Below are 19,190 nucleotides of genomic sequence, written 5' to 3' on the forward strand. Positions count from 1 at the left end.
AAATTAATTATGTAAAAATCATATAATGTGATTTTCTGTTTTGTTTTGTTTTTTATTTATTTTTAGATTCGGTCGCTCACAGTTGAAGTGTACCTACAATAAAAATTACAGACCTCTCCATTATTTGTAGGTGGGAAGACTTGCAAAATCAGCAGTGTATCAGATACTTATTTTCCCTACAGTATGTGATCTTATATCACAGTCACTTAAAGGGAATCTGTCACCAGGTTTCTGCCCAACTATTCTGAGTGCAGCATACGGTAGAGACATGGACACCGTTTCCAGCGATGTGTCACTTCCTGGGCTGCTTGCTACAGTTTTGAAATAAAACAAAACAACTTACTTCTATCAGCAGATCATCACTAGAGAACTAATAAACCTGCTGTCGTTTAGTCCTCCATATTAGACCTGGGCAAAGTGCGGCCCATGGGCCACATCTGGCCCTCTGGCTGTTCCAGTCTAGGACTGAGACAACCGAGGGCCGAAAACAGTGGTCTATGGGCCACACCATGAAGTCCCGTTGTCTCCACCCTCCCGCTCGCTGTCTCCACAGTCACTCTCCATCCACACTGACTGCATTGGTGCAGGAGGGGCCTCCGGATCCTTCCGCCACCAATCAACGTGTGAACAGCTGATGTCATTGCGTCAGTTGTGTACTGCGACGAGTCAGCGCACCAGAGACAGAAGCAGAGCAGAGTGCAGTGGGAATGGGAGAGGGTGAGTATGCAGTGGGTTTTTTTTATTTATTAATTTGTGTGTATTGGATGTTTGGTTGAACATGGGGAGACTATGGGGTCTTATCATTGACATAGGGAGGCTATGGGGGTCTTAGCATGGACATGGAGAGGCTGTTTGGGCCTCATATGCTGGACATGGGGAGGCAGCATGGGCCTCATATGCTTGCCATGGGGAGGCCGTGTGGGCCTCATATGCTGGCCATGGGGAGGCCGTGTGGGCCTCATATGCTGGCCATGGGGAGGCCGTGTGGGCCTCATATGCTGGCCATGGGGAGGCTGCATGGGAATCATATGCTGTACATGGGGAGGCTGCGTGGGTCTCAGATGCTGGCCATGGGGAGGCTGCATGGGCCTCAGATGCCGGCCATGGGGAGGCCGTGTGGGCCTCAGATGCTGGCCATGGGGAGGCCGTGTGGGCCCCAGATGCCGGCCATGGGGAGGCCGTGTGGGCCTCAGATGCCGGCCAAGGGGGGGCCGTGTGGGCCTCAGATGCTGGCTATGGGGAAGCTGTAAGTGACTCAGATGCTGGCCATGGGGAGGCCGTGTGGGCCTCAGATGCTGGCCATGGGGAGGCCGTGTGGGCCTCAGATGCTGGCCATCGGGAGGCCGTGTGGGCCTCAGATGCTGGCCATGGGGAGGCCGTGTGGGCCTCAGATGCTGGCCATCGGGAGGCCGTGTGGGCCTCAGATGCTGGCCATGGGGAGGCCGTGTGGGCCTCAGATGCTGGCCATGGGGAGGCCGTGTGGGCCTCAGATGCTGGCCATCGGGAGGCCGTGTGGGCCTCAGATGCTGGCCATGGGGAGGCCGTGTGGGCCTCAGATGCTGGCCATTGGGAGGCCGTGTGGGCCTCAGATGCTGGCCAAGGGGAGGCCGTGTGGGTCTCAGATGCTGGCCATGGGGAGGCCGTGTGTGCCTCAGATGCTGGCCGTTGGGAGGCTGTGTGGGCCTCAGATGCTGGCCGTGGGGAGGCTGTGTGGGCCTCAGATGCTGGCCATGGGGAGGCCGTGTGGGCCTCAGATGCTGGCCATGGGGAGGCCGTGTGGGCCTCAGATGCTGGCCAAGGGGAGGCCGTGTGGGTCTCAGATGCTGGCCATGGGGAGGCCGTGTGGGCCTCAGATGCTGGCCATGGGGAGGCCGTGTGTGCCTCAGATGCTGGCCATGGGGAGGCCGTGTGTGCCTCAGATGCTGGCCATTGGGAGGCTGTGTGGGCCTCAGATGCTGGCCATGGGGAGGCCGTGTGGGCCTCAGATGCTGGCCATGGGGAGGCCGTGTGGGCCTCAGATGCTGGCCATCGGGAGGCCGTGTGGGCCTCAGATGCTGGCCATGGGGAGGCCGTGTGGGCCTCAGATGCTGGCCATGGGGAGGCCGTGTGGGCCTCAGATGCTGGCCATGGGGAGGCCGTGTGGGCCTCAGATGCTGGCCAAGGGGAGGCCGTGTGGGTCTCAGATGCTGGCCATGGGGAGGCCGTGTGTGCCTCAGATGCTGGCCGTTGGGAGGCTGTGTGGGCCTCAGATGCTGGCCGTGGGGAGACTGTGTGGGCCTCATACGATAAATTACAGGGGCTGTATATGGGTTCAAACGGTATATAGGAGGATGTCAATATATTTAATTCTGTTCAATATTAAGTGATATGATTAATATAATAATTATAATTAATATGTTGCTACCCCTTCCCGACATCGGACGTACTATACCGTCCGATGTCGGGTCCCCTGCTTTGATGTGCGCTCCGGCGGTGAGCGCACATAAAAGTCGCGACATGTCAGCTGTTTTTTACAGCTGACATGTGCGCGCAATAGCGGCGGGTGAAATCGCGATCACCCGCCGCTATTAACTAGTTAAATGCCGCTGTCAAACGCAGACAGCGGCATTTAACTACCGCATCCGGCCGGGCGGCCGGAAATGAGCGCATCGCCGACCCCCGTCACATGATCGGGGGTCGGCGATGCTTGTATATTGTAACCATAGAGGTCCTTGAGACCTCTATGGTTACTGATCGCCGGTGGCTGTGAGCGCCACCCTGTGGACGGCGCTCACAGCACACCTGCATTTTAGCTACATAACAGCGATCTGATGATCGCTGTTATGTAGCAGAGCCGATCGGGCTGTGCCTGCTTCTAGCCTCCCATGGAGGCTATAGAAGCATGGTAAAAGTTAAAAAAAAAAGTAAAAAAAAATGTGAAAAAAATAAAAAAAATATAAAAGTTTAACCCCTTAGTGACAGAGCCAATTTGGTACTTAATGACCGAGCCAATTTTTACAATTCTGACCAGTGTCACTTTATGAGGTTATAACTCTGGAACGCTTTATCGGATCCCGCTGATTCTGAGATTGTTTTTTCGTGACATGTTGTACTTCAAGTTAGTGGTAACATTTCTTCGATATTACTTGCGATTATTTATGAAAAAAATGGAAATATGGCGAAAATTTTTAAAATTTTGCAATTTTCAAACTTTGTATTTTTATGCCCTTAAATCAGAGAGATATGTCACAAAAAATAGTTAATAAATAACATTTCTCACATGTCTACTTTACATCAGCACAATTTTGGAAACAATTTTTTTTTTTGTTAGGGAGTTATAAGGGTTAAAAGTTGACCAGCAATTTCTCATTTTTACAACACCATGTTTTTTTTAGGGACCACATCACCTTTGAAGTGATTTTGAGGGGTCTATATGATAGAAAATAACCAAGTGTGACACCATTCTAAAAACTGCACCCCTCAAGCTGCTCAAAACCACATTCAAGAAGTTTATTAACCCTTTACGTACTTCACAGGAACTAAAACAATGTGGAAGAAAAAAATTAACATTTTACTTTTTTTTGCAAACATTTTACTTCAGAACCATTTTTTTTAATTTTCACAAGTGTAAAAACAGAAATTTAACCACAAATTTTGTTGTGCAATTTTTCCTGAGTACGCCGATACCCCATATGTGGAGGTAAACCACTGTTTGGGCGCACCGCAGAGCTTGGAAGTGAAGGAGCACCGTTTGACTGTTTCAATGCAGAATTGGCTGGAATTGAGATCGGACGCCATGTCGCGTTTGGAGAGCCCCTAATGTGCCTAAACAGTGGAAACCCCCCACAAGTGACACCATTTTGGAAACTAGACCCCCCCAAGGAACTTATCTAGATGTGTGGTGAGCACTTTGAACCCCCAAGTGCTTCACAGAAGTTTATAACGTAGAGCCGTGAAAATAAAAAATCGCATTTGTTTTCACAAAAATGATTTTTTCGCCCACAAATTCTTATTTTCACAAGGGTAACAGGAGAAATTAGACCACAAAAGTTGTTGTGCAATTTCTCCTGAGTACGTCGATACCCCATATGTGGAGGTAAACCACTGTTTGGGCGCACCGCAGAGCTTGGAAGTGAAGGAGCACCGTTTGACTTTTTCAATGTAGAATTGGCTGGAATTGAGATCGGACGCCATGTCACGTTTGGAGAGCCGCTGATGTGCCTAAACAGTAGAGACCCCCCACATATGACACCATTTTGGAAACTAGACCCCTTAAGGAACTTATCTAGATGTGTGGTGAGCACTTTAAACCCCCAGGTGCTTCACAGAAGTTTATAACGTAGAGCCGTGAAAATAAAAAAATCGCATTTTTTCTACAAAAATGATCTTTTTGCCTCCAAATTTTTATTTTACCAAGGGTAACAGGAGAAAATGGACCCCAGAAGCTGTTGTACAATTTGTCTTGAGTACGCCGACACCCCATATGTGGGGGTAAACCACTGTTTGGGCGCATGGCTGAGCTCGGAAGCAAAGGAGCGCCATTTGACTTTTCAATGCAAAATTGACTGGAATTGAGATCGGACGCCATGTCGCGTTTGGAGAGCCCCTGATGTGCCTAAACAGCAGAAACCCCCCAAAAGTGACCCCATTTTGGAAACTAGACCCCCCATGGAACTTATCTAGATGTGTAGTGAGAACTTTGAATGCCCAAGTGCATCACAGAAGTTTATAATGCAGAGTCGTGAAAATAAAAAATATATATTTTTTAACAATAAAGATTTTTTAGCCCCCAAGTTTTTATTTTCACAAGGGTAACAAGAGAAATTGGACCCCAAAAGTTGTTGTCCAATTTGTCCTGAGTATGCTGGTACCCCATATGTGGGGGTAAACCACTGTTTGGGCGCATGGCAGAGCTCGGAAGGGAAGGAGTGCCATTTTGGAATGCAGACTTTGATAGAATTGTCTGCGGGCGTTATGTTGCCTTTGCAGACCCCTAATGTACCTAAACAGTAGAAACCCCCAACAAGTGACCCCATTTTGGAAAATAGACCCCCCAAGGAACTTATCTAGATATGTGGTGAGAACTTTGAATGCCCAAGTGCTTCACAGAAGTTTATAATGCAGAGTAGTGAAAATAAAAAATATTTTTTTTCCCACAAAAAAGATTTTTTTAGCCCCCAAATTTTTATTTTCACAAGGGTAATAAGAGAAATTGGACCCCAAAAGTTGTTGTCCAATTTGTCCTGAGTATGCTGGTACCCCATATGTGGGGGTAAACCACTGTTTGGGCGCACGGCAGAGCTCGGAAGGGAAGGAGCGCCATTTTGCAATGCAGACTTTGATAGAATTGTCTGCGGGCGTTATGTTGCGTTTGCAGACCCCTAATGTACCTAAACAGTAGAAACCCCCACAAGTGACCAAATTTTGGAAACTAGACCCCCTAAGGAACTTATCTAGATATGTGGTGAGAACTTTGAAAGCTCAAGTGCTTCACAGAAATTTATAATGCAGAGTAGTGAAAATAAAAAAATATATTTTTTTCCAACAAAAAATTTTTAGCCCCCAAGTTTTTATTTTCACAAGGGTAACAGGAGAAATTGGACCCCAAAAGTTGTTGTCCAATTTATCCCGAGTACGCTGATGCCCCATATGTGGGGGTAAACCACTGTTTGGGCGCACGGCAGAGCTCAGAAGGGAGGGAGTACCATTTGACTTTTTTAGCGCAAAATTGGCTGTCGTGTTTGGAGACCCCCTGATGTACCTAAACAGTGGAAACCCCCCAATTCTAACTCCAACCCTAACCCCAACACAGCCCTAACCCTAATCTCAACCCGATCCATAATCCTAATCACAACCCTAACGATAATCACAACCCTAACCCCAAAACAGCCCTAATCTCAACCCTAACCATAACCCTAATCAAAACCCTAAATCCAACACACCCCAAACCCTAACCCTAATCCCAACTCTAACCCTAACTTTAGCCCCAACCCTAACTTTAGCCCCAACCCTAACCATAACTTTAGCCCCCGTCGTCACAAAAAAAGTTCAATGTAACCTTTTTTTTGTACGTCGCGTCCGCCATTTCCGCGGATGCGTGGCCGTAACTCTGCCCCCTCCTCCCCAGGACATAGACTGGGCAGCGGATGCGTTGAAAAACTGCATCCGCTGCCCACGTTGTGCACAATTTTCACAACGTGCGTCGGTACATCGGGCCGACGCATTGCGACCGCCCCGTACCGACGCAAGTGTGAAAGAAGCCTTAGGCTACTTTCAGACATAGCGCATTTTTGAGCGCTATTTTGCGGGCGCTTTTCAAAAATGCGCAATGTCATTTTCGTCTGCCGGCAAAGTGAATGAGAAATTCACTTTGCCGTTCAGACACACCGCAAAAAAACGCGGCGCTTTTGTCTGCAAACACGCCGGCGTAAAAAGAATTGACATGTCAATTCTTTACGCAGCGGCGTGTCTGCGTATCCCCCTAGGGCCCCATATTACCTTCCACACACAGCGCCTTTGTCCTGGGTGTCGGCGTCTTTGTACGGAGGGGTTGACACCCAGGACCGGACGTGACGTCGGACAGGAAGAGGGAAGCCCCCGCCCCCCAGTGAAGCAGCATGGAGTCCTTCTGTGTGTGTGTGTGTGCGTGTGTGTGCGTGTGTGTGTCCCCATGCGACGCTAGTGCCACCATTGTGCTAAGTCGCCGTATGGGACTACTACTCCCATCCGGTATTAGGATGGGAGAGTTGTCCCTGTGTCCGGCGACTTAGCACAATTGTAAAGTTACACAAAACACCTACACACAATACACATACATGACACACAGTACATACAACATATAACACAGAGTATATACTCACCAACAGCACACTTGTAGGCGAAGCCCTCGATCCTCCAGGAAAAAATCCAAAAATAATAAACCAAATTCATACTCCCTGTCCGCAGAATCCATAAAACGAGTGTCCCACGCCGATCGGCTGCTCTCCGGCGATACACTGCCAGGAGCGAAGCTCCTAGCAGTGTATCGCGTACTGTTCCGGAGTTCAATGACTCCGGCGTCTCGGTTAACAGCAGTACAGCTGCGTTGAACTTTCCCACGCAGCACTGCCGTTAAGCGAGAGTGCCGGGGTCAATGACCGCCGGTAAACTCGCTCGCACATGCGCAGTGACACACCGACAGGAACTATGGCTCCTGTCAGTGTGTTGCTGCAGCCGTGGAGAGCAGACATATCTCTGGATGTGTCTGTTCTCCATGGAAAATCTTGATACGTGGCACTTAAATATGTGGCAATTAAATACGTGACACGTGGCACTTATACGTGATACGTGTCACTTAAATACGTGGCACTGAAATACGTGGCACGTGGCACTTTGATACGTGGCACGTGGCACTTTGATACGTGGCACGTGGCACGTGGCACTTTGATACGTGGCACGTGGCACTTTGATACGTGGCACTGAAATATGTGGCACGTGGCACTTTGATACGTGGCACGTGTCACTTAAATACGTGGCACGTGGCACGTGGCACTTTGATACGTGGCACGTGGCACTTTGATACGTGGCACGTGGCACTTTGATACGTGGCACGTGGCACTGAAATATGTGGCACGTGGCACTTTGATACGTGGCACGTGGCACTTTGATACGTGGCACGTGGCACTTTGATACGTGGCACTGAAATATGTGGCACGTGGCACTTTGATACGTGGCACGTGTCACTTAAATACGTGGCACACGTCGCACAAAAAAGTTACATGTAGTTTTTTTTGTGTCGACGGTCCGCCGAAGCACGACGCATCCGTCGCACGACGGATGCGACATGTGGCAATCCGTCGCAATGCGTCGCTAATGCAAGCCAATGGAGAAAAAACTCATCCTGCAAGCACTTTTGCAGGATGCGTTTTTTCTCCAACGACGCATTGCGACGGAAGCCAAAAAACGCTAGTGTGAAAGTAGCCTAACCCTAACCCTAGCCCTAACCCTAAATTTAGCCCCAACCCTAACCCTAACCCTAACTCTAACCCTAACCCTAACCCTAATTTTAGCCCCAACTTGTCTTCTCCTGCCGGCCGGCAGATGGCAGCAGATGGCGGGCGCACTGCGCATGCGCCCGCCATGATGAAAAAGCCGGCTGGCAGGAGAAGACAGAAGAGGACCCAGGGACCCCGGGTGAGTATGTTAGGGTCCCCGAATCCCCCTATTTCTCTGTCCTCTGATGTGCGATCACATCAGAGGACAGAGAAATAACTGATCGCTTTTTTTTTTTTTTTTTTTTTTTTTGCGGTCGCCGGTAAACTGTTAATTACCGGCGATCGCAAAGCAGGGGTCGGTGCAAATCGACCCGATCATGTTCTTTGGGGTCTCGGCTACCCCCGGCAGCCGAGACCCCAAAGAACATCCGGGTGCCGGGCGGCGGGCGCACTGCGCGTGCGCCCGCCATTTTTTCCCGGAAAAAAGATGGCGGCGCCCATGGGGAGACACGAGGAGCACCGGGGGAGGTAGGTAAGTATTGGGGGGCTATTGGAGGCCATCGGGGACCCTATTTCTCTGTCCTCCGATGTGCGATCACATCGGAGGACAGAGAAATTAAACGGCAAATCGCGTTTTGTTTTTTTTTTGTTGCGACCGCCGGTAAACGGTTAATTACCGGCGATCGCAACTCGGGGGTCGGTAAAAACCCCCCGAATCATGTTCTCTGGGGTCTCGGCTACCCTCGGCAACCGAGACCCCAGAGAAAATCCGACTCTGGGGGGCGCTATTCACTTTTTCCACAGCGCCGTTAATTAACGGCGCTGTGGTTTAAGTACCCTTAGCGGCCGCCGTTAAAAGGCGTATCGGCGGTCGTTAAGGGGTTAAATCACCCCCCTTTCGCCCCAATCAAAATAAATCAATAAAAAAATAATCAAACCTACACATATTTGGTATCGCCGCGTTCAGAATCGCACGATCTATCAAAAAAAAAAAGCATTAACCTGATCGCAAAACGGCGTAACGAGAAAAAAAATCGAAACGCCAGAATTACGTTTTTTTGGTCGCCGCGATTTGTATTAAAATGCAATAACGGGCGATCAAAAGAACGCATCTGCACCGAATTGGTATCATTAAAAACGCCGTCTCGGCACGCAAAAAATAAGCCCTCAACCGACCCCAGATCATGAAAAATGGAGACGCTACGAGTATCGGAAAATGGCGCAATTTTATTTATTATTTTTTTTGCAAAGTTTGGAATTTTTTTTCACCACTTAGGTGAAAAATAACCTAGTCATGTTAGGTGTCTATGAACTCGTACTGACCTGGAGAATCATAATGGCAGGTCAGTTTTAGCATTTAGTGAACCTAGCAAAAAAAACAAACAAAAAACAAGTGTGGGATTGCACTTTTTTTGCAATTTCACCGCACTTGGAATTTTTTTCCCGTTTTCTAGTACATGCCATGGCAAAACCAATGGTGTCATTCAAAAGTACAACTCGTCCCGCAAAAAATAAGCCCTCACATGGCCAAATTGACGGAAAAATAAAAAAGTTATGGCTCTGGGAAGGAGGGGAGTGAAAAACGAAAACGGAAAAACGAAAAATCCCACGGTCATGAAGGGGTTAATATTGAGCCTAATTAATTTCAGTCTATTGGTTCTGCCCTCCATAACAGTCACGGACTCTCATGTGGCCCCTTTGAAAGATTAATTGCCCATCTCTGCTCCATATTCATGAGCTCCATGTAACCCCACCTCTGTGCATAGGCAGAAAGCTGGCAATCAATGTACACAGTAAGCTGCCAATCACAGGTGTGTGGTTGGGGTTATTCAGGGCACATAGTTCAGAGATCTGGTAGATATGAAGCAGATAATCTAGTCATTTTATAATTAACTACAGCAAACAGTCTAGTAAGTGATCCATCGTTGGAATCAGGGTCTCTATCCCTAATCCTGTTTTTCTCAAATAGGGTGGCAAAAACCTTGTGACAGATTTTTATTACATTAAAGAGTTATTTAGTTCTTCAAGCCTTTACATTTAAGGCTGCGTTCATACACTGAGACAAGGTTTTTTTCCACATAACACTTTGCTTTGCCATTTTCAAAAATCACAACAAAAATATTGCAGTTTACATCGTCCTTATAAAAAAAAACAAATTAACGATAATGTGTGGATGCAGCTTAAACTTGTGCCTGCCATCCTTTTATAACATTTCCAACTAGTAAATTGCTCTCTAAATTTCCACCTCACTTAAAATCTAATCAGCTAGATGTGCGTGCCTCACATGCAAATAAAATAATCTATCATACAAAAGGCTATGCAATTTCACCCAGAGAAAATAATGATAGATCTCAGACCAGTTTGGTTAAATTTAGCTAGATCGCCTCGTGTAAACACTCATTATATGCATGATTATCCTCATGTTACTATAATACTTGGCATCATTATTCTAAGCCACAAGATAAAAATAATTCCTGCAGAGTGTAAAAAAAATGCTAAGGTTACCACGTTTTTATTACACTATTACCGTAAATAAGAAAAAAAAAATCTGCTCACCACATCTGCAAGAACTCCTTTTTGGGTGCATGCCCATTGGAAAGTACTAATCCTATATTCTAAAGAGAAAATAACGCGCTCTGCTTAACAGCGTAAGAGAAACTTATATATATATCTACTATATAATTGTCTAAGGGGTACTTCCGTCTTTCTGTCTGTCCTTCTGTCTTTCTGTCACGGAAATCCCAAGTCGCTGATTGGTCGCAGCAAAACGGCCACGACGAATCAGCGACGGGCACAGTTCGGCGGCAAAATATCCGCTCCATACTCCCCCCCCCCCCCCCAGTCAGCGCTCACACAGGGTTAATGGCAGCGTTTGCGGACCGCGTTATGCCGCGGTGTAACACACTCCGTTAAAGCTGCTATTAACCCTGTGTGACCAACTTTTTACTATCGATGCTGCCTATGCGGCATCAATAGTATAAAGATCTAATGTTAAAAATAATTAAAAAATAAAAAATCATTATATACTCACCTTCCGTGGGCCCCCCAGATCCAGCCGAGGCCTTTCCCGCTCCTCGCGACGCTTTGGTGACCGTTCCATGCATTGCGGTCTCGCGAGATGATGACGTAGCGGTTTCGCGAGACTGCTACGTCATCATCTTGCGAGACCGCAATGCACTCTTGGGACTGGAGCGTCGCGAGGAGCATCAGTAAACGCCTCGGCTGGATCCGGGGGCTGACGGGAGGGTGAGTATATCACTATTTATTTTCATTCTTTTTTTAACAGGGATATGGTGCCCACATTGCTATATACTACGTGGGTTGTGTTATATACTACGTGGGCTGTGTGAGATACTGCATTGGCTGTGTTATATACTACATCTCTGTGCTATATGCTATATGGGCTGTACTATATACTACGTGGCTGTGGTATATATTACGTGGCTGGGCAATATACTACATCGCTGTGCTTTATACTACCTGGCCTGTGTTATATACTGCATGGGCTGTGTTATATACTACGTCTCTGTGCTATATACTACGTGGCTGGGCAATATACTACGTGGCTGTGCTATATACTACGTGGCTGTAAACTACATACATATTCCAGAATACCCGATGCGTTAGAATCGGGCCACCATCTAGTAAAATATAATAAGAATAAAAAGACTAAAATCTTACTAAATTTGCGAGTACTTGACAAGTTAAAGAGTAACCGTTGGTTTAACCCCTTCATGACCCAGCCTATTTTGACCTTAATGACCTGGCCAATTTTTACAATTCTGACCAGTGTCCCTTTATGAGGTAATAACTCAGGAACGCTTCAACGGATCCTAGCGATTATGAGACAGTTTTTTCGTGACATATTGGGCTTTATGTTAGTGGTAAATTTAGGTCGATAATTTTTGCGTTAATTTGTGGGGAAAAAAACAGAAATTTGGCAAAAATTTCGCGATTTTCAAGTTCTGAATTTTTATTCTGTTAAACCAGAGAGTTATGTGACACAAAATAGTTAATATATAACATTTCCCACATATCTACTTTACATCAGCACAATTTTGTAAACAAAATTATTTTTTTTGCTAGGAAGTTATAAGGGTTAAACCATATAAAGGTTTGACCAGTGATTTCTCATTTTTACAACAAAATTTACAAAACTAATTTTTTTTAGGGACCACTTCACATTTGAAGTCAGTTTGAGGGGTCTGTATGGCTGAAAATACCCAAAAGTGACACCATTCTAAAAATTGCACCCCTCAAGGTGCTCAAAACCACATTCAAGAAGTTTATTAACCCTTCAGGTGTTTCACAGCAGCAGAAGCAACATGGAAGTAAAAAATGAACATTTAACTTTTTAGTCACAAAAATGATCTTTTAGCAACAATTTTTTATTTTCCCAAGGGTAAAAGGGGACAGTGTACAGCGAAAGTTGTTGTCCAATTTGTCCTGAGTACACAGATACCCCATATGTGGGGGGGAGCCACTGTTTGGGCGCACGGCAAGGCTCGGAAGGGAAGGAGCGCCATTTTATTCTTTAGCGGACACCATGTCGCGTTTGGAGAGCCCCTGTGTGCCTAAAGATTGGAGCTCCCCCACAAGTGACCCCATTTTGGAAACTAGACCCCACAAGGAACTTATCTAGATGCATAGTGAGCACTTTAAACCCCCAGGTGCTTCACAAATTGATCCGTAAAAATGAAAAAGTACTTTTTTTTTCACAAAGAAATTCTTTTAGCCTCAATTTTTTCATTTTCACATGGGCAACAGGATAAAATGAATCCTAAAATTTGTTGGGCAACTTTTCCTGAGTGCACCGATACCGCTTATGTGGGGGTAAACTACTGTTTGGGCGCACGGCAAGGCTCGGAAGAGAAGGAGCGCCATTTGACTTTTTGAATGAAAAATTAGCTCCAATCGTTAGCGGACACCATGTCGCGTTTAGAGAGCCCTCTGTGTCTAAACATTGGAGCTCCCCCACAAGTGACCCCATTTTGGAAACTAGACCTCCCACGGAACTTATCTAGATGTGTGGTGAGCACTTTTTACCCCCAAGTGCTTCACAGAAGTTTATAACGCAGAGCCGTGAAAATAAAAAATCTTTTTTTTTCTTCAAAAATGATTTTTTTGTCCGCAATTTTTTATTTTCTCAAGGGTAACAGGAGAAATTGGACCCCAAAAGTTGTTGCCCAGTTTGTCCTGAGTACGATGTTACCCCATATGTGGGGGTAAACCACTATTTGGACACACGTCGGGGCTCGGAAGGGAAGTAGTGACATTTTGAAATGCAGACTGATGGAATGGAAACGGGCATCATATTGCGTTTGCAGACCCCTGATGTGCCTAAACAGTAGAAATCCCCCACAAATGACACCATTTTAGAAACTAGACCCCCAAGGAACTTATCTAGATGTGTGGTTAACACTTTGAACCCCCAAGTGCTTCACAGAAGATAAAAAACGTGGAGCCGTGAAAATAAAAAATCATTTTTAGTTCCTCAAAAATAATTTTTTAGTCCACAATTTTTTATTTTCCCAAGGGAAACTGGAGAAATTGGACCCCAAAAGTGGTTGTGCAATTTTTACTGAGTACGCTGATACACCATATGTTTGGGTAAACCACTGTTTAGGTGCACATCGGGGCTCGGAAGGGAGGGAGCACCATTTGACTTTTTGAACGCAAGATTGGCTGGAATCAATGGTGGTGCCATGTTGTTTGGGACCCCCTGATGTGCCTAAACAGTGGAAACCCCTCAATTCTAACTCAAACACTAACCCCAACACACCCCTAACCCTAATCCCAACCCTAACCATAACCCTAACCACAAGCCTAACCCTAACCACAACACACTGCTAACCCTAATCTTATCCCTAATTCCAACCCTAATCCCAACCCGAACTCTAATTCCAACCCTAACCTTAAGGCTACGTGCCCACGTTGCGGATTCGTGTGTGGATTTTTCAGCACCGTTTTTGAAAAATCTGCAGGTAAAACGCACTGCGTTTAACTGTGGATTTACCGCGGATTTCCTGCATTTTTTGTGTGGATTTCACCTGTGGTTTTACACCTGCCTTTTCCTATTGAGGAACAGGTGTAAAACGCAGCGGAATCCGCACAAAGAATTGACATGCTGCGGAAAATACAACGCTGCGTTCCTGCGCGGTATTTTCCGCACCATGGGCACAGTGGATTTGGTTTTCCATAAGTTTACGTGGTACTGTACACCGCATGGAAAACTGCTGCGAATCCGCAGCCAAATCCACATCGTGTGCACATACCCCAATTCTAACCCTAACCCTAGTTCTAACCCTAACCCTAGTTCAAACCCTAATTCTAGTTCTAACCCTAGCTCTAACCCTAACCCTAGCCCTAGTTCTAACCCTAACCCTAATTCTAACCCTAACCCTAAAGGAAAAATGAAAATAAATATATTTTTTCTTTATTTTATGATGTTCCCTACCTATGGGGGTAATAAAGGGGGGGCTATTTACTATTTTTTTTATTTTGATCACTGTTGTAGAACCTATCACAGTGATCAAACTGAATGAACGAATCTGCTGGCAGATTGGGTGGGCGTACTGCGCATGCGCCCGCTATTTTGCAAGATGGCGGCGCCCATCCAAGTTGCCGGATGGACAATGGGAGGGACACCGGGACTCCGGAGATACGGGGGTGGGATCAGACAGCGGGGGGCGCCGACAGGACGGAAGGTAGAGGAGGGCGCAGAGGACAGGACGGAGGGGTAGGAAACACTGACGGCGGCTGCAGATCGCCGCTGTCAGTCGGTGGAGGGGTCAGATTGGGGTCTCCAGCCATGGCCGATGATATTGCAGCATAGGCCATGGCTGGATTGTAATATTTCACCAAGTTTCATTGGTGAAATATTACAAATTGCTCTGATTAGCTGTTTCACTTTCAACAGCCAATCAGAGCGATTGTAGCCACGTGGGAGCAAAGCCACCCCCCCGGGCTGAAGTACTACTCCCCCTGTCCCTGCAGATCGGGAGAAATTGGAGTTAACCCTTTCACCCGATCTGCAGGGACGCGATACCTCCATGATGCCACATAGGCGTCACAGGTCGGATTGGCACCGACTTTCATGACGCCTAAGTGGCGTCATAGGTCGGGAAAGGGTTAATTTTTATTTCATAAATCAAGACGACACAAAAAAAGAAACTTTGCGCTGCAGCCTTTCAACAAGCTTTATTAGGCTGGGTGCACACGATCAGTACTTGGCAGCGCTTTGAATGCAGCACATGTTTGCACTGTCCAAAGCGCTGCTGGCTTTTGAACACAGGCGATTCCGCAGGTGTTCATTGAACCGTGCGGAATCACCGTGTCCAATACACTGTATGGGTGAGGTTTACAGTACAGACCAAAAGTTTGGACACACCTTCTCATTTAAAGATTTTTCTGTATTTTCATGTCTATGAAAATTGTACATGCACACTGAAGGCATCAAAACTATGAATTAACACATGTGGAAATATATACTTAACAAAAAGTGTGAAACAGCTGAAATTATGTCTTATATTCTAGGTTCTTCAAAGTAGCCACCTTTTGCTTTGATGACTGCTTTGCACACTCTTGGCATTCTCTTGATGAGCTTCAAGAGGCAGTCACCGGGAATGGTTTTTACTTCACAGGTATGCCCTGTCAGGTTTAATGGGATTTCTTGCCTTATAAATGGGGTTGGAACCATCAGTTGTGCTGTGCAGAAGTCTGGTGGATACACAGCTGATAGTCCTACTGAATAGACTGTAAGAATTTGTATTATGGCAAGAAAAAAAAGTTGTGCGACGCAGAAAAGGTGAACGGATGGACTCTACATGCCTGGTTCCCACAGTGAAGCATGGAGGAGGAGGTGTGATGGTGTGGGGGTGCTTTGCTGGTGACACTGTTGGGGATTTATTCAAAATTAAAGACATACTGAACCAGCATGGCTACCACAGCATTTTGCAGGGGCATGCTATTCCATCCGGTTTGCGTTTAGTTGGACCATCATTTATTTTTCAACAGAACAATGACCCCAAACACACCTCCAGGGTGTGTAAGGGCTATTTGACCAAGAAGGAGAGTGATGGGGTGCTACGCCAGATGACCTGGCCTCCACAGTGACCAGACCTGAACCCAATTGAGATGGTTTGGGGTGAGCTGGACCGCAGAGTGAAGGCAAAAGGGCCAACAAGTGCTAAGCATCTCTGGGAACTCCTTCAAGATGGTTGGAAGACCATCCCGGTGACTACCTCTTGAAGCTCATCAAGAAAATGCCAAGAGTGTGCAAAGCAGTCATCAAAGCAAAAGGTGGCTACTTTGAAGAACCTAGAATATAAGACATAATTTCAGTTTGTTTCACACTTTTTTGTTAAGTATATAATTCAATATGTGTTAATTCATAGTTTTGATGCCTTCAGTGTGAATGTACAATTTTCATAGTCATGAAAATACAGAAAAATCTTTAAATGAGAAGGTGTGTCCAAACTTTTGGTCTGTACTGTATATATATAATTAATCAGATGGGTAACCACTTGTATGCAAAATATGGTGTCATGCACCAATAATTACATAAATCATCCCAAATAAAAAGTGCAAAAAAGGACAGTGTGTAAAATAATTTTTATTGAAAGTAATATAAGGTATATAAAAAATATATATAAAAATATAATCACCAAATATAGCTGATAAGCATGGGCACAATATAATAGTATGAAAAGACGCCAACAAATATTACAAAACATTTTTTTTATAAGATAATATATAAACCTCCACAATACTATGGTATATACCAGCACTATTCCAAAATACGCCCCCCGGAAGAAGGCAAGCGCCGAAACGCGCGTAGGGTTCTGAGCACATGTAGGTATGTGGAGCCTCCAATATTACTGGATTTTACTTATTTTATCCACTTTGTTATGGTAATGTGTTAGCGGTTTATTAGTTACCGGAACTTCCTGCACTTTATTGTTCTATTCAGCACTTACCTTATTATAGCATTAGTTGCAACATTATTTATTTGGGCCCAAGTGCAATTAAATTATTTATTTATATTGTGCAATATCGGCCTGGCATTGCAATTTTTTTTGCACTCTTTATAGCACTATTGCACTTTGTTCTGTAGTGATTACAGGTATAAAAATTTGATTTGCATATATTACTCAACATTTGTTACACTATTTTTATGGTGCTTTTTGAATCTTTTGTTGCATTATTCATTGCACAGGTTTTTTGCAAATTTTTTTGCACAAATTTTGCACTATGCACTGTTGAGTGGTTTTTATATTTTTTTATTTTTTATTTTTTTTTTGTTATTTTTTGGAATAGTGCTGGTATATACCATAGTATTGTGGAGGTTTATATATTATCTTATAAAAAAATTTTTTGTAATATTCGTTGGCGTCTTTTCATACTATTATATTGTGCCCATGCTTATCAGCTATATTTGGTGATTATATTTTTATATATATTTTATATATGTGTGTGTATCAAGCCACGCCCACTCTGCATAGCCACACTCACTGCACACACAAAGCCCCGTCCACATTGTTAGGGCACATGGGCGGAGACACATTCACCTTGAAAGCCACCCTGCAAAACTCACCGGCTGTGACGTCCCAGCTGCTGCGAGCTACAATCAGGACCGCCGCTTTCAGAGTATCAGTGCATGGCAGGCACAGGCCACATCTAGCTCCGTCATGTCTAGAATGGAGTTGCTTCTGTGGGGCATGACGTCAAGGGAAAGGGCTCAGGAGCCTCATGGATGACACTGTTGTGCTCATAACAGGAAGGTGCTGTGCATGTGTGAGGGGAAGAGAGGAGTGAGGTGAAAATGAGAGGAGTGAGGGGAAAATGAGAGGAGTGAGGGGAAATTAGTGGAGTGAGAGGAAAATAGTGGAGTGAGGGGAAAATGAGAGGTGTGAGGTGAAAATGAAGAGGTATGAATGGAAAATGGGAGTAGTGAGGGGAAAATAGTGGACTGATTGGAAAATGACAGGTGTGAGGTCAATATGACAGGTGTGAGGGAGGAAGAGAGAGGAGTGAGGGGAAAATGAAAGATGTGAGGGGGAAAATAAGAGGCGCAATGGGAAAATGAGAGAAGTGAGGTGCTGCTCCAGTATGAGGCTGTGTATAAGGACACATTCATAAGTTCAGTATTTGGTCAGTATTTTACCTCAGTATTTATAAGTCAAAACCACGAGTGGCAGAAAATACAGAAGTGGCGACATGTTTCTAATATACTTTTCCTCAGATTGTTTTACTCCAAGCTTTACCTCACAAATACTGAGGTAAAAATACTGACCAAATAACGTGTGAACGAGGTCTAAAAGAGAAAAGTTTGGTCTTGCAGAAGAAGTAGGCTGTGTATACAGCCGCACTCACAATATAGTATACATTATTTAACAAAAATAATAAATTATTTGAGTAATTTTCTCCCTGTAGGCACTGCTCCAGTAAAGCATCAGACAGGATTTTAACGCTATATACATGCACAGTAACCCTTTATCTGCATGCAAATAGTGTTTCTGGACATGACAGGTTCACTCTATCATTATCAAACTTGAGTCTACACACCATTAACTGTTGCCCACAAATATCTCAGCTCTTTAAAGGAAAATTACTTTCAATGTAGCAAATCTCATTCGTTCATAGAACGGACACCAGATTTATCACCCACCTGTGCTCCACGATCATTGACCAGTTCCACAGACCATCTACCTTCATACTGGATCCATACGAATATACCCCCATCTGCATCGCAGGTTGCCAACTTTTGAAAAGGTTCGTTCCATCTCACTAGCACCACCTGAAAATCAACAAAAACAAGATCAATCAGCATTATCCAAGCCTGTGCATGAGTTTAGGACATCTTTCCTTGTTAGGATTCAATAACTTCTAATTTATCTCCTGTAGTTGTAGAGGTCAACTATTAATCACTACATTCAGAAATCTTTAGTGATCTTTAAAGGCAAGCCAATAAACAAAAAGGGGTTTAAGATTTAAGACTTTTATTTATCTGATGCATGTATGACTCTGGAAAGAAGACACATTTGTTATGTGAGAGACAATACTCACCTTTATATTTCTATAAGGCCTCTTTCACACGTCGATGTCTCCAGTAGGAGTGGTGACAGCTTTCACACGTACCGGAGACACTTACACACAAGTCAGTGTGTTTCCACGGACCGTGGCCGCAAATGTCCCGCACACGTGCACACAGATGACACACATGGATGTCATCTGTGT

General features: G+C 45.2%; 1 protein-coding gene across 2 annotated transcripts in view; it reads right to left on the reverse strand.

The window, feature by feature from the left end:
- The window catches only part of TULP4 (TUB like protein 4), a 411,660-nt gene that overhangs the window by 266,913 nt on the left and 125,557 nt on the right, over window positions 1-19,190 (reverse strand). For both annotated transcript variants that reach the window (XM_077283286.1, XM_077283285.1), the window contains exon 3: window positions 18,622-18,750. In XM_077283286.1, coding sequence (XP_077139401.1) covers window positions 18,622-18,750 — 129 coding nt within the window. The remainder of the gene's footprint in view (window positions 1-18,621; window positions 18,751-19,190) is intronic.

This window comes from Ranitomeya variabilis, chromosome 2, assembly GCF_051348905.1.
Source record: "Ranitomeya variabilis isolate aRanVar5 chromosome 2, aRanVar5.hap1, whole genome shotgun sequence".
NCBI lineage: Eukaryota > Metazoa > Chordata > Amphibia > Anura > Dendrobatidae > Ranitomeya > Ranitomeya variabilis.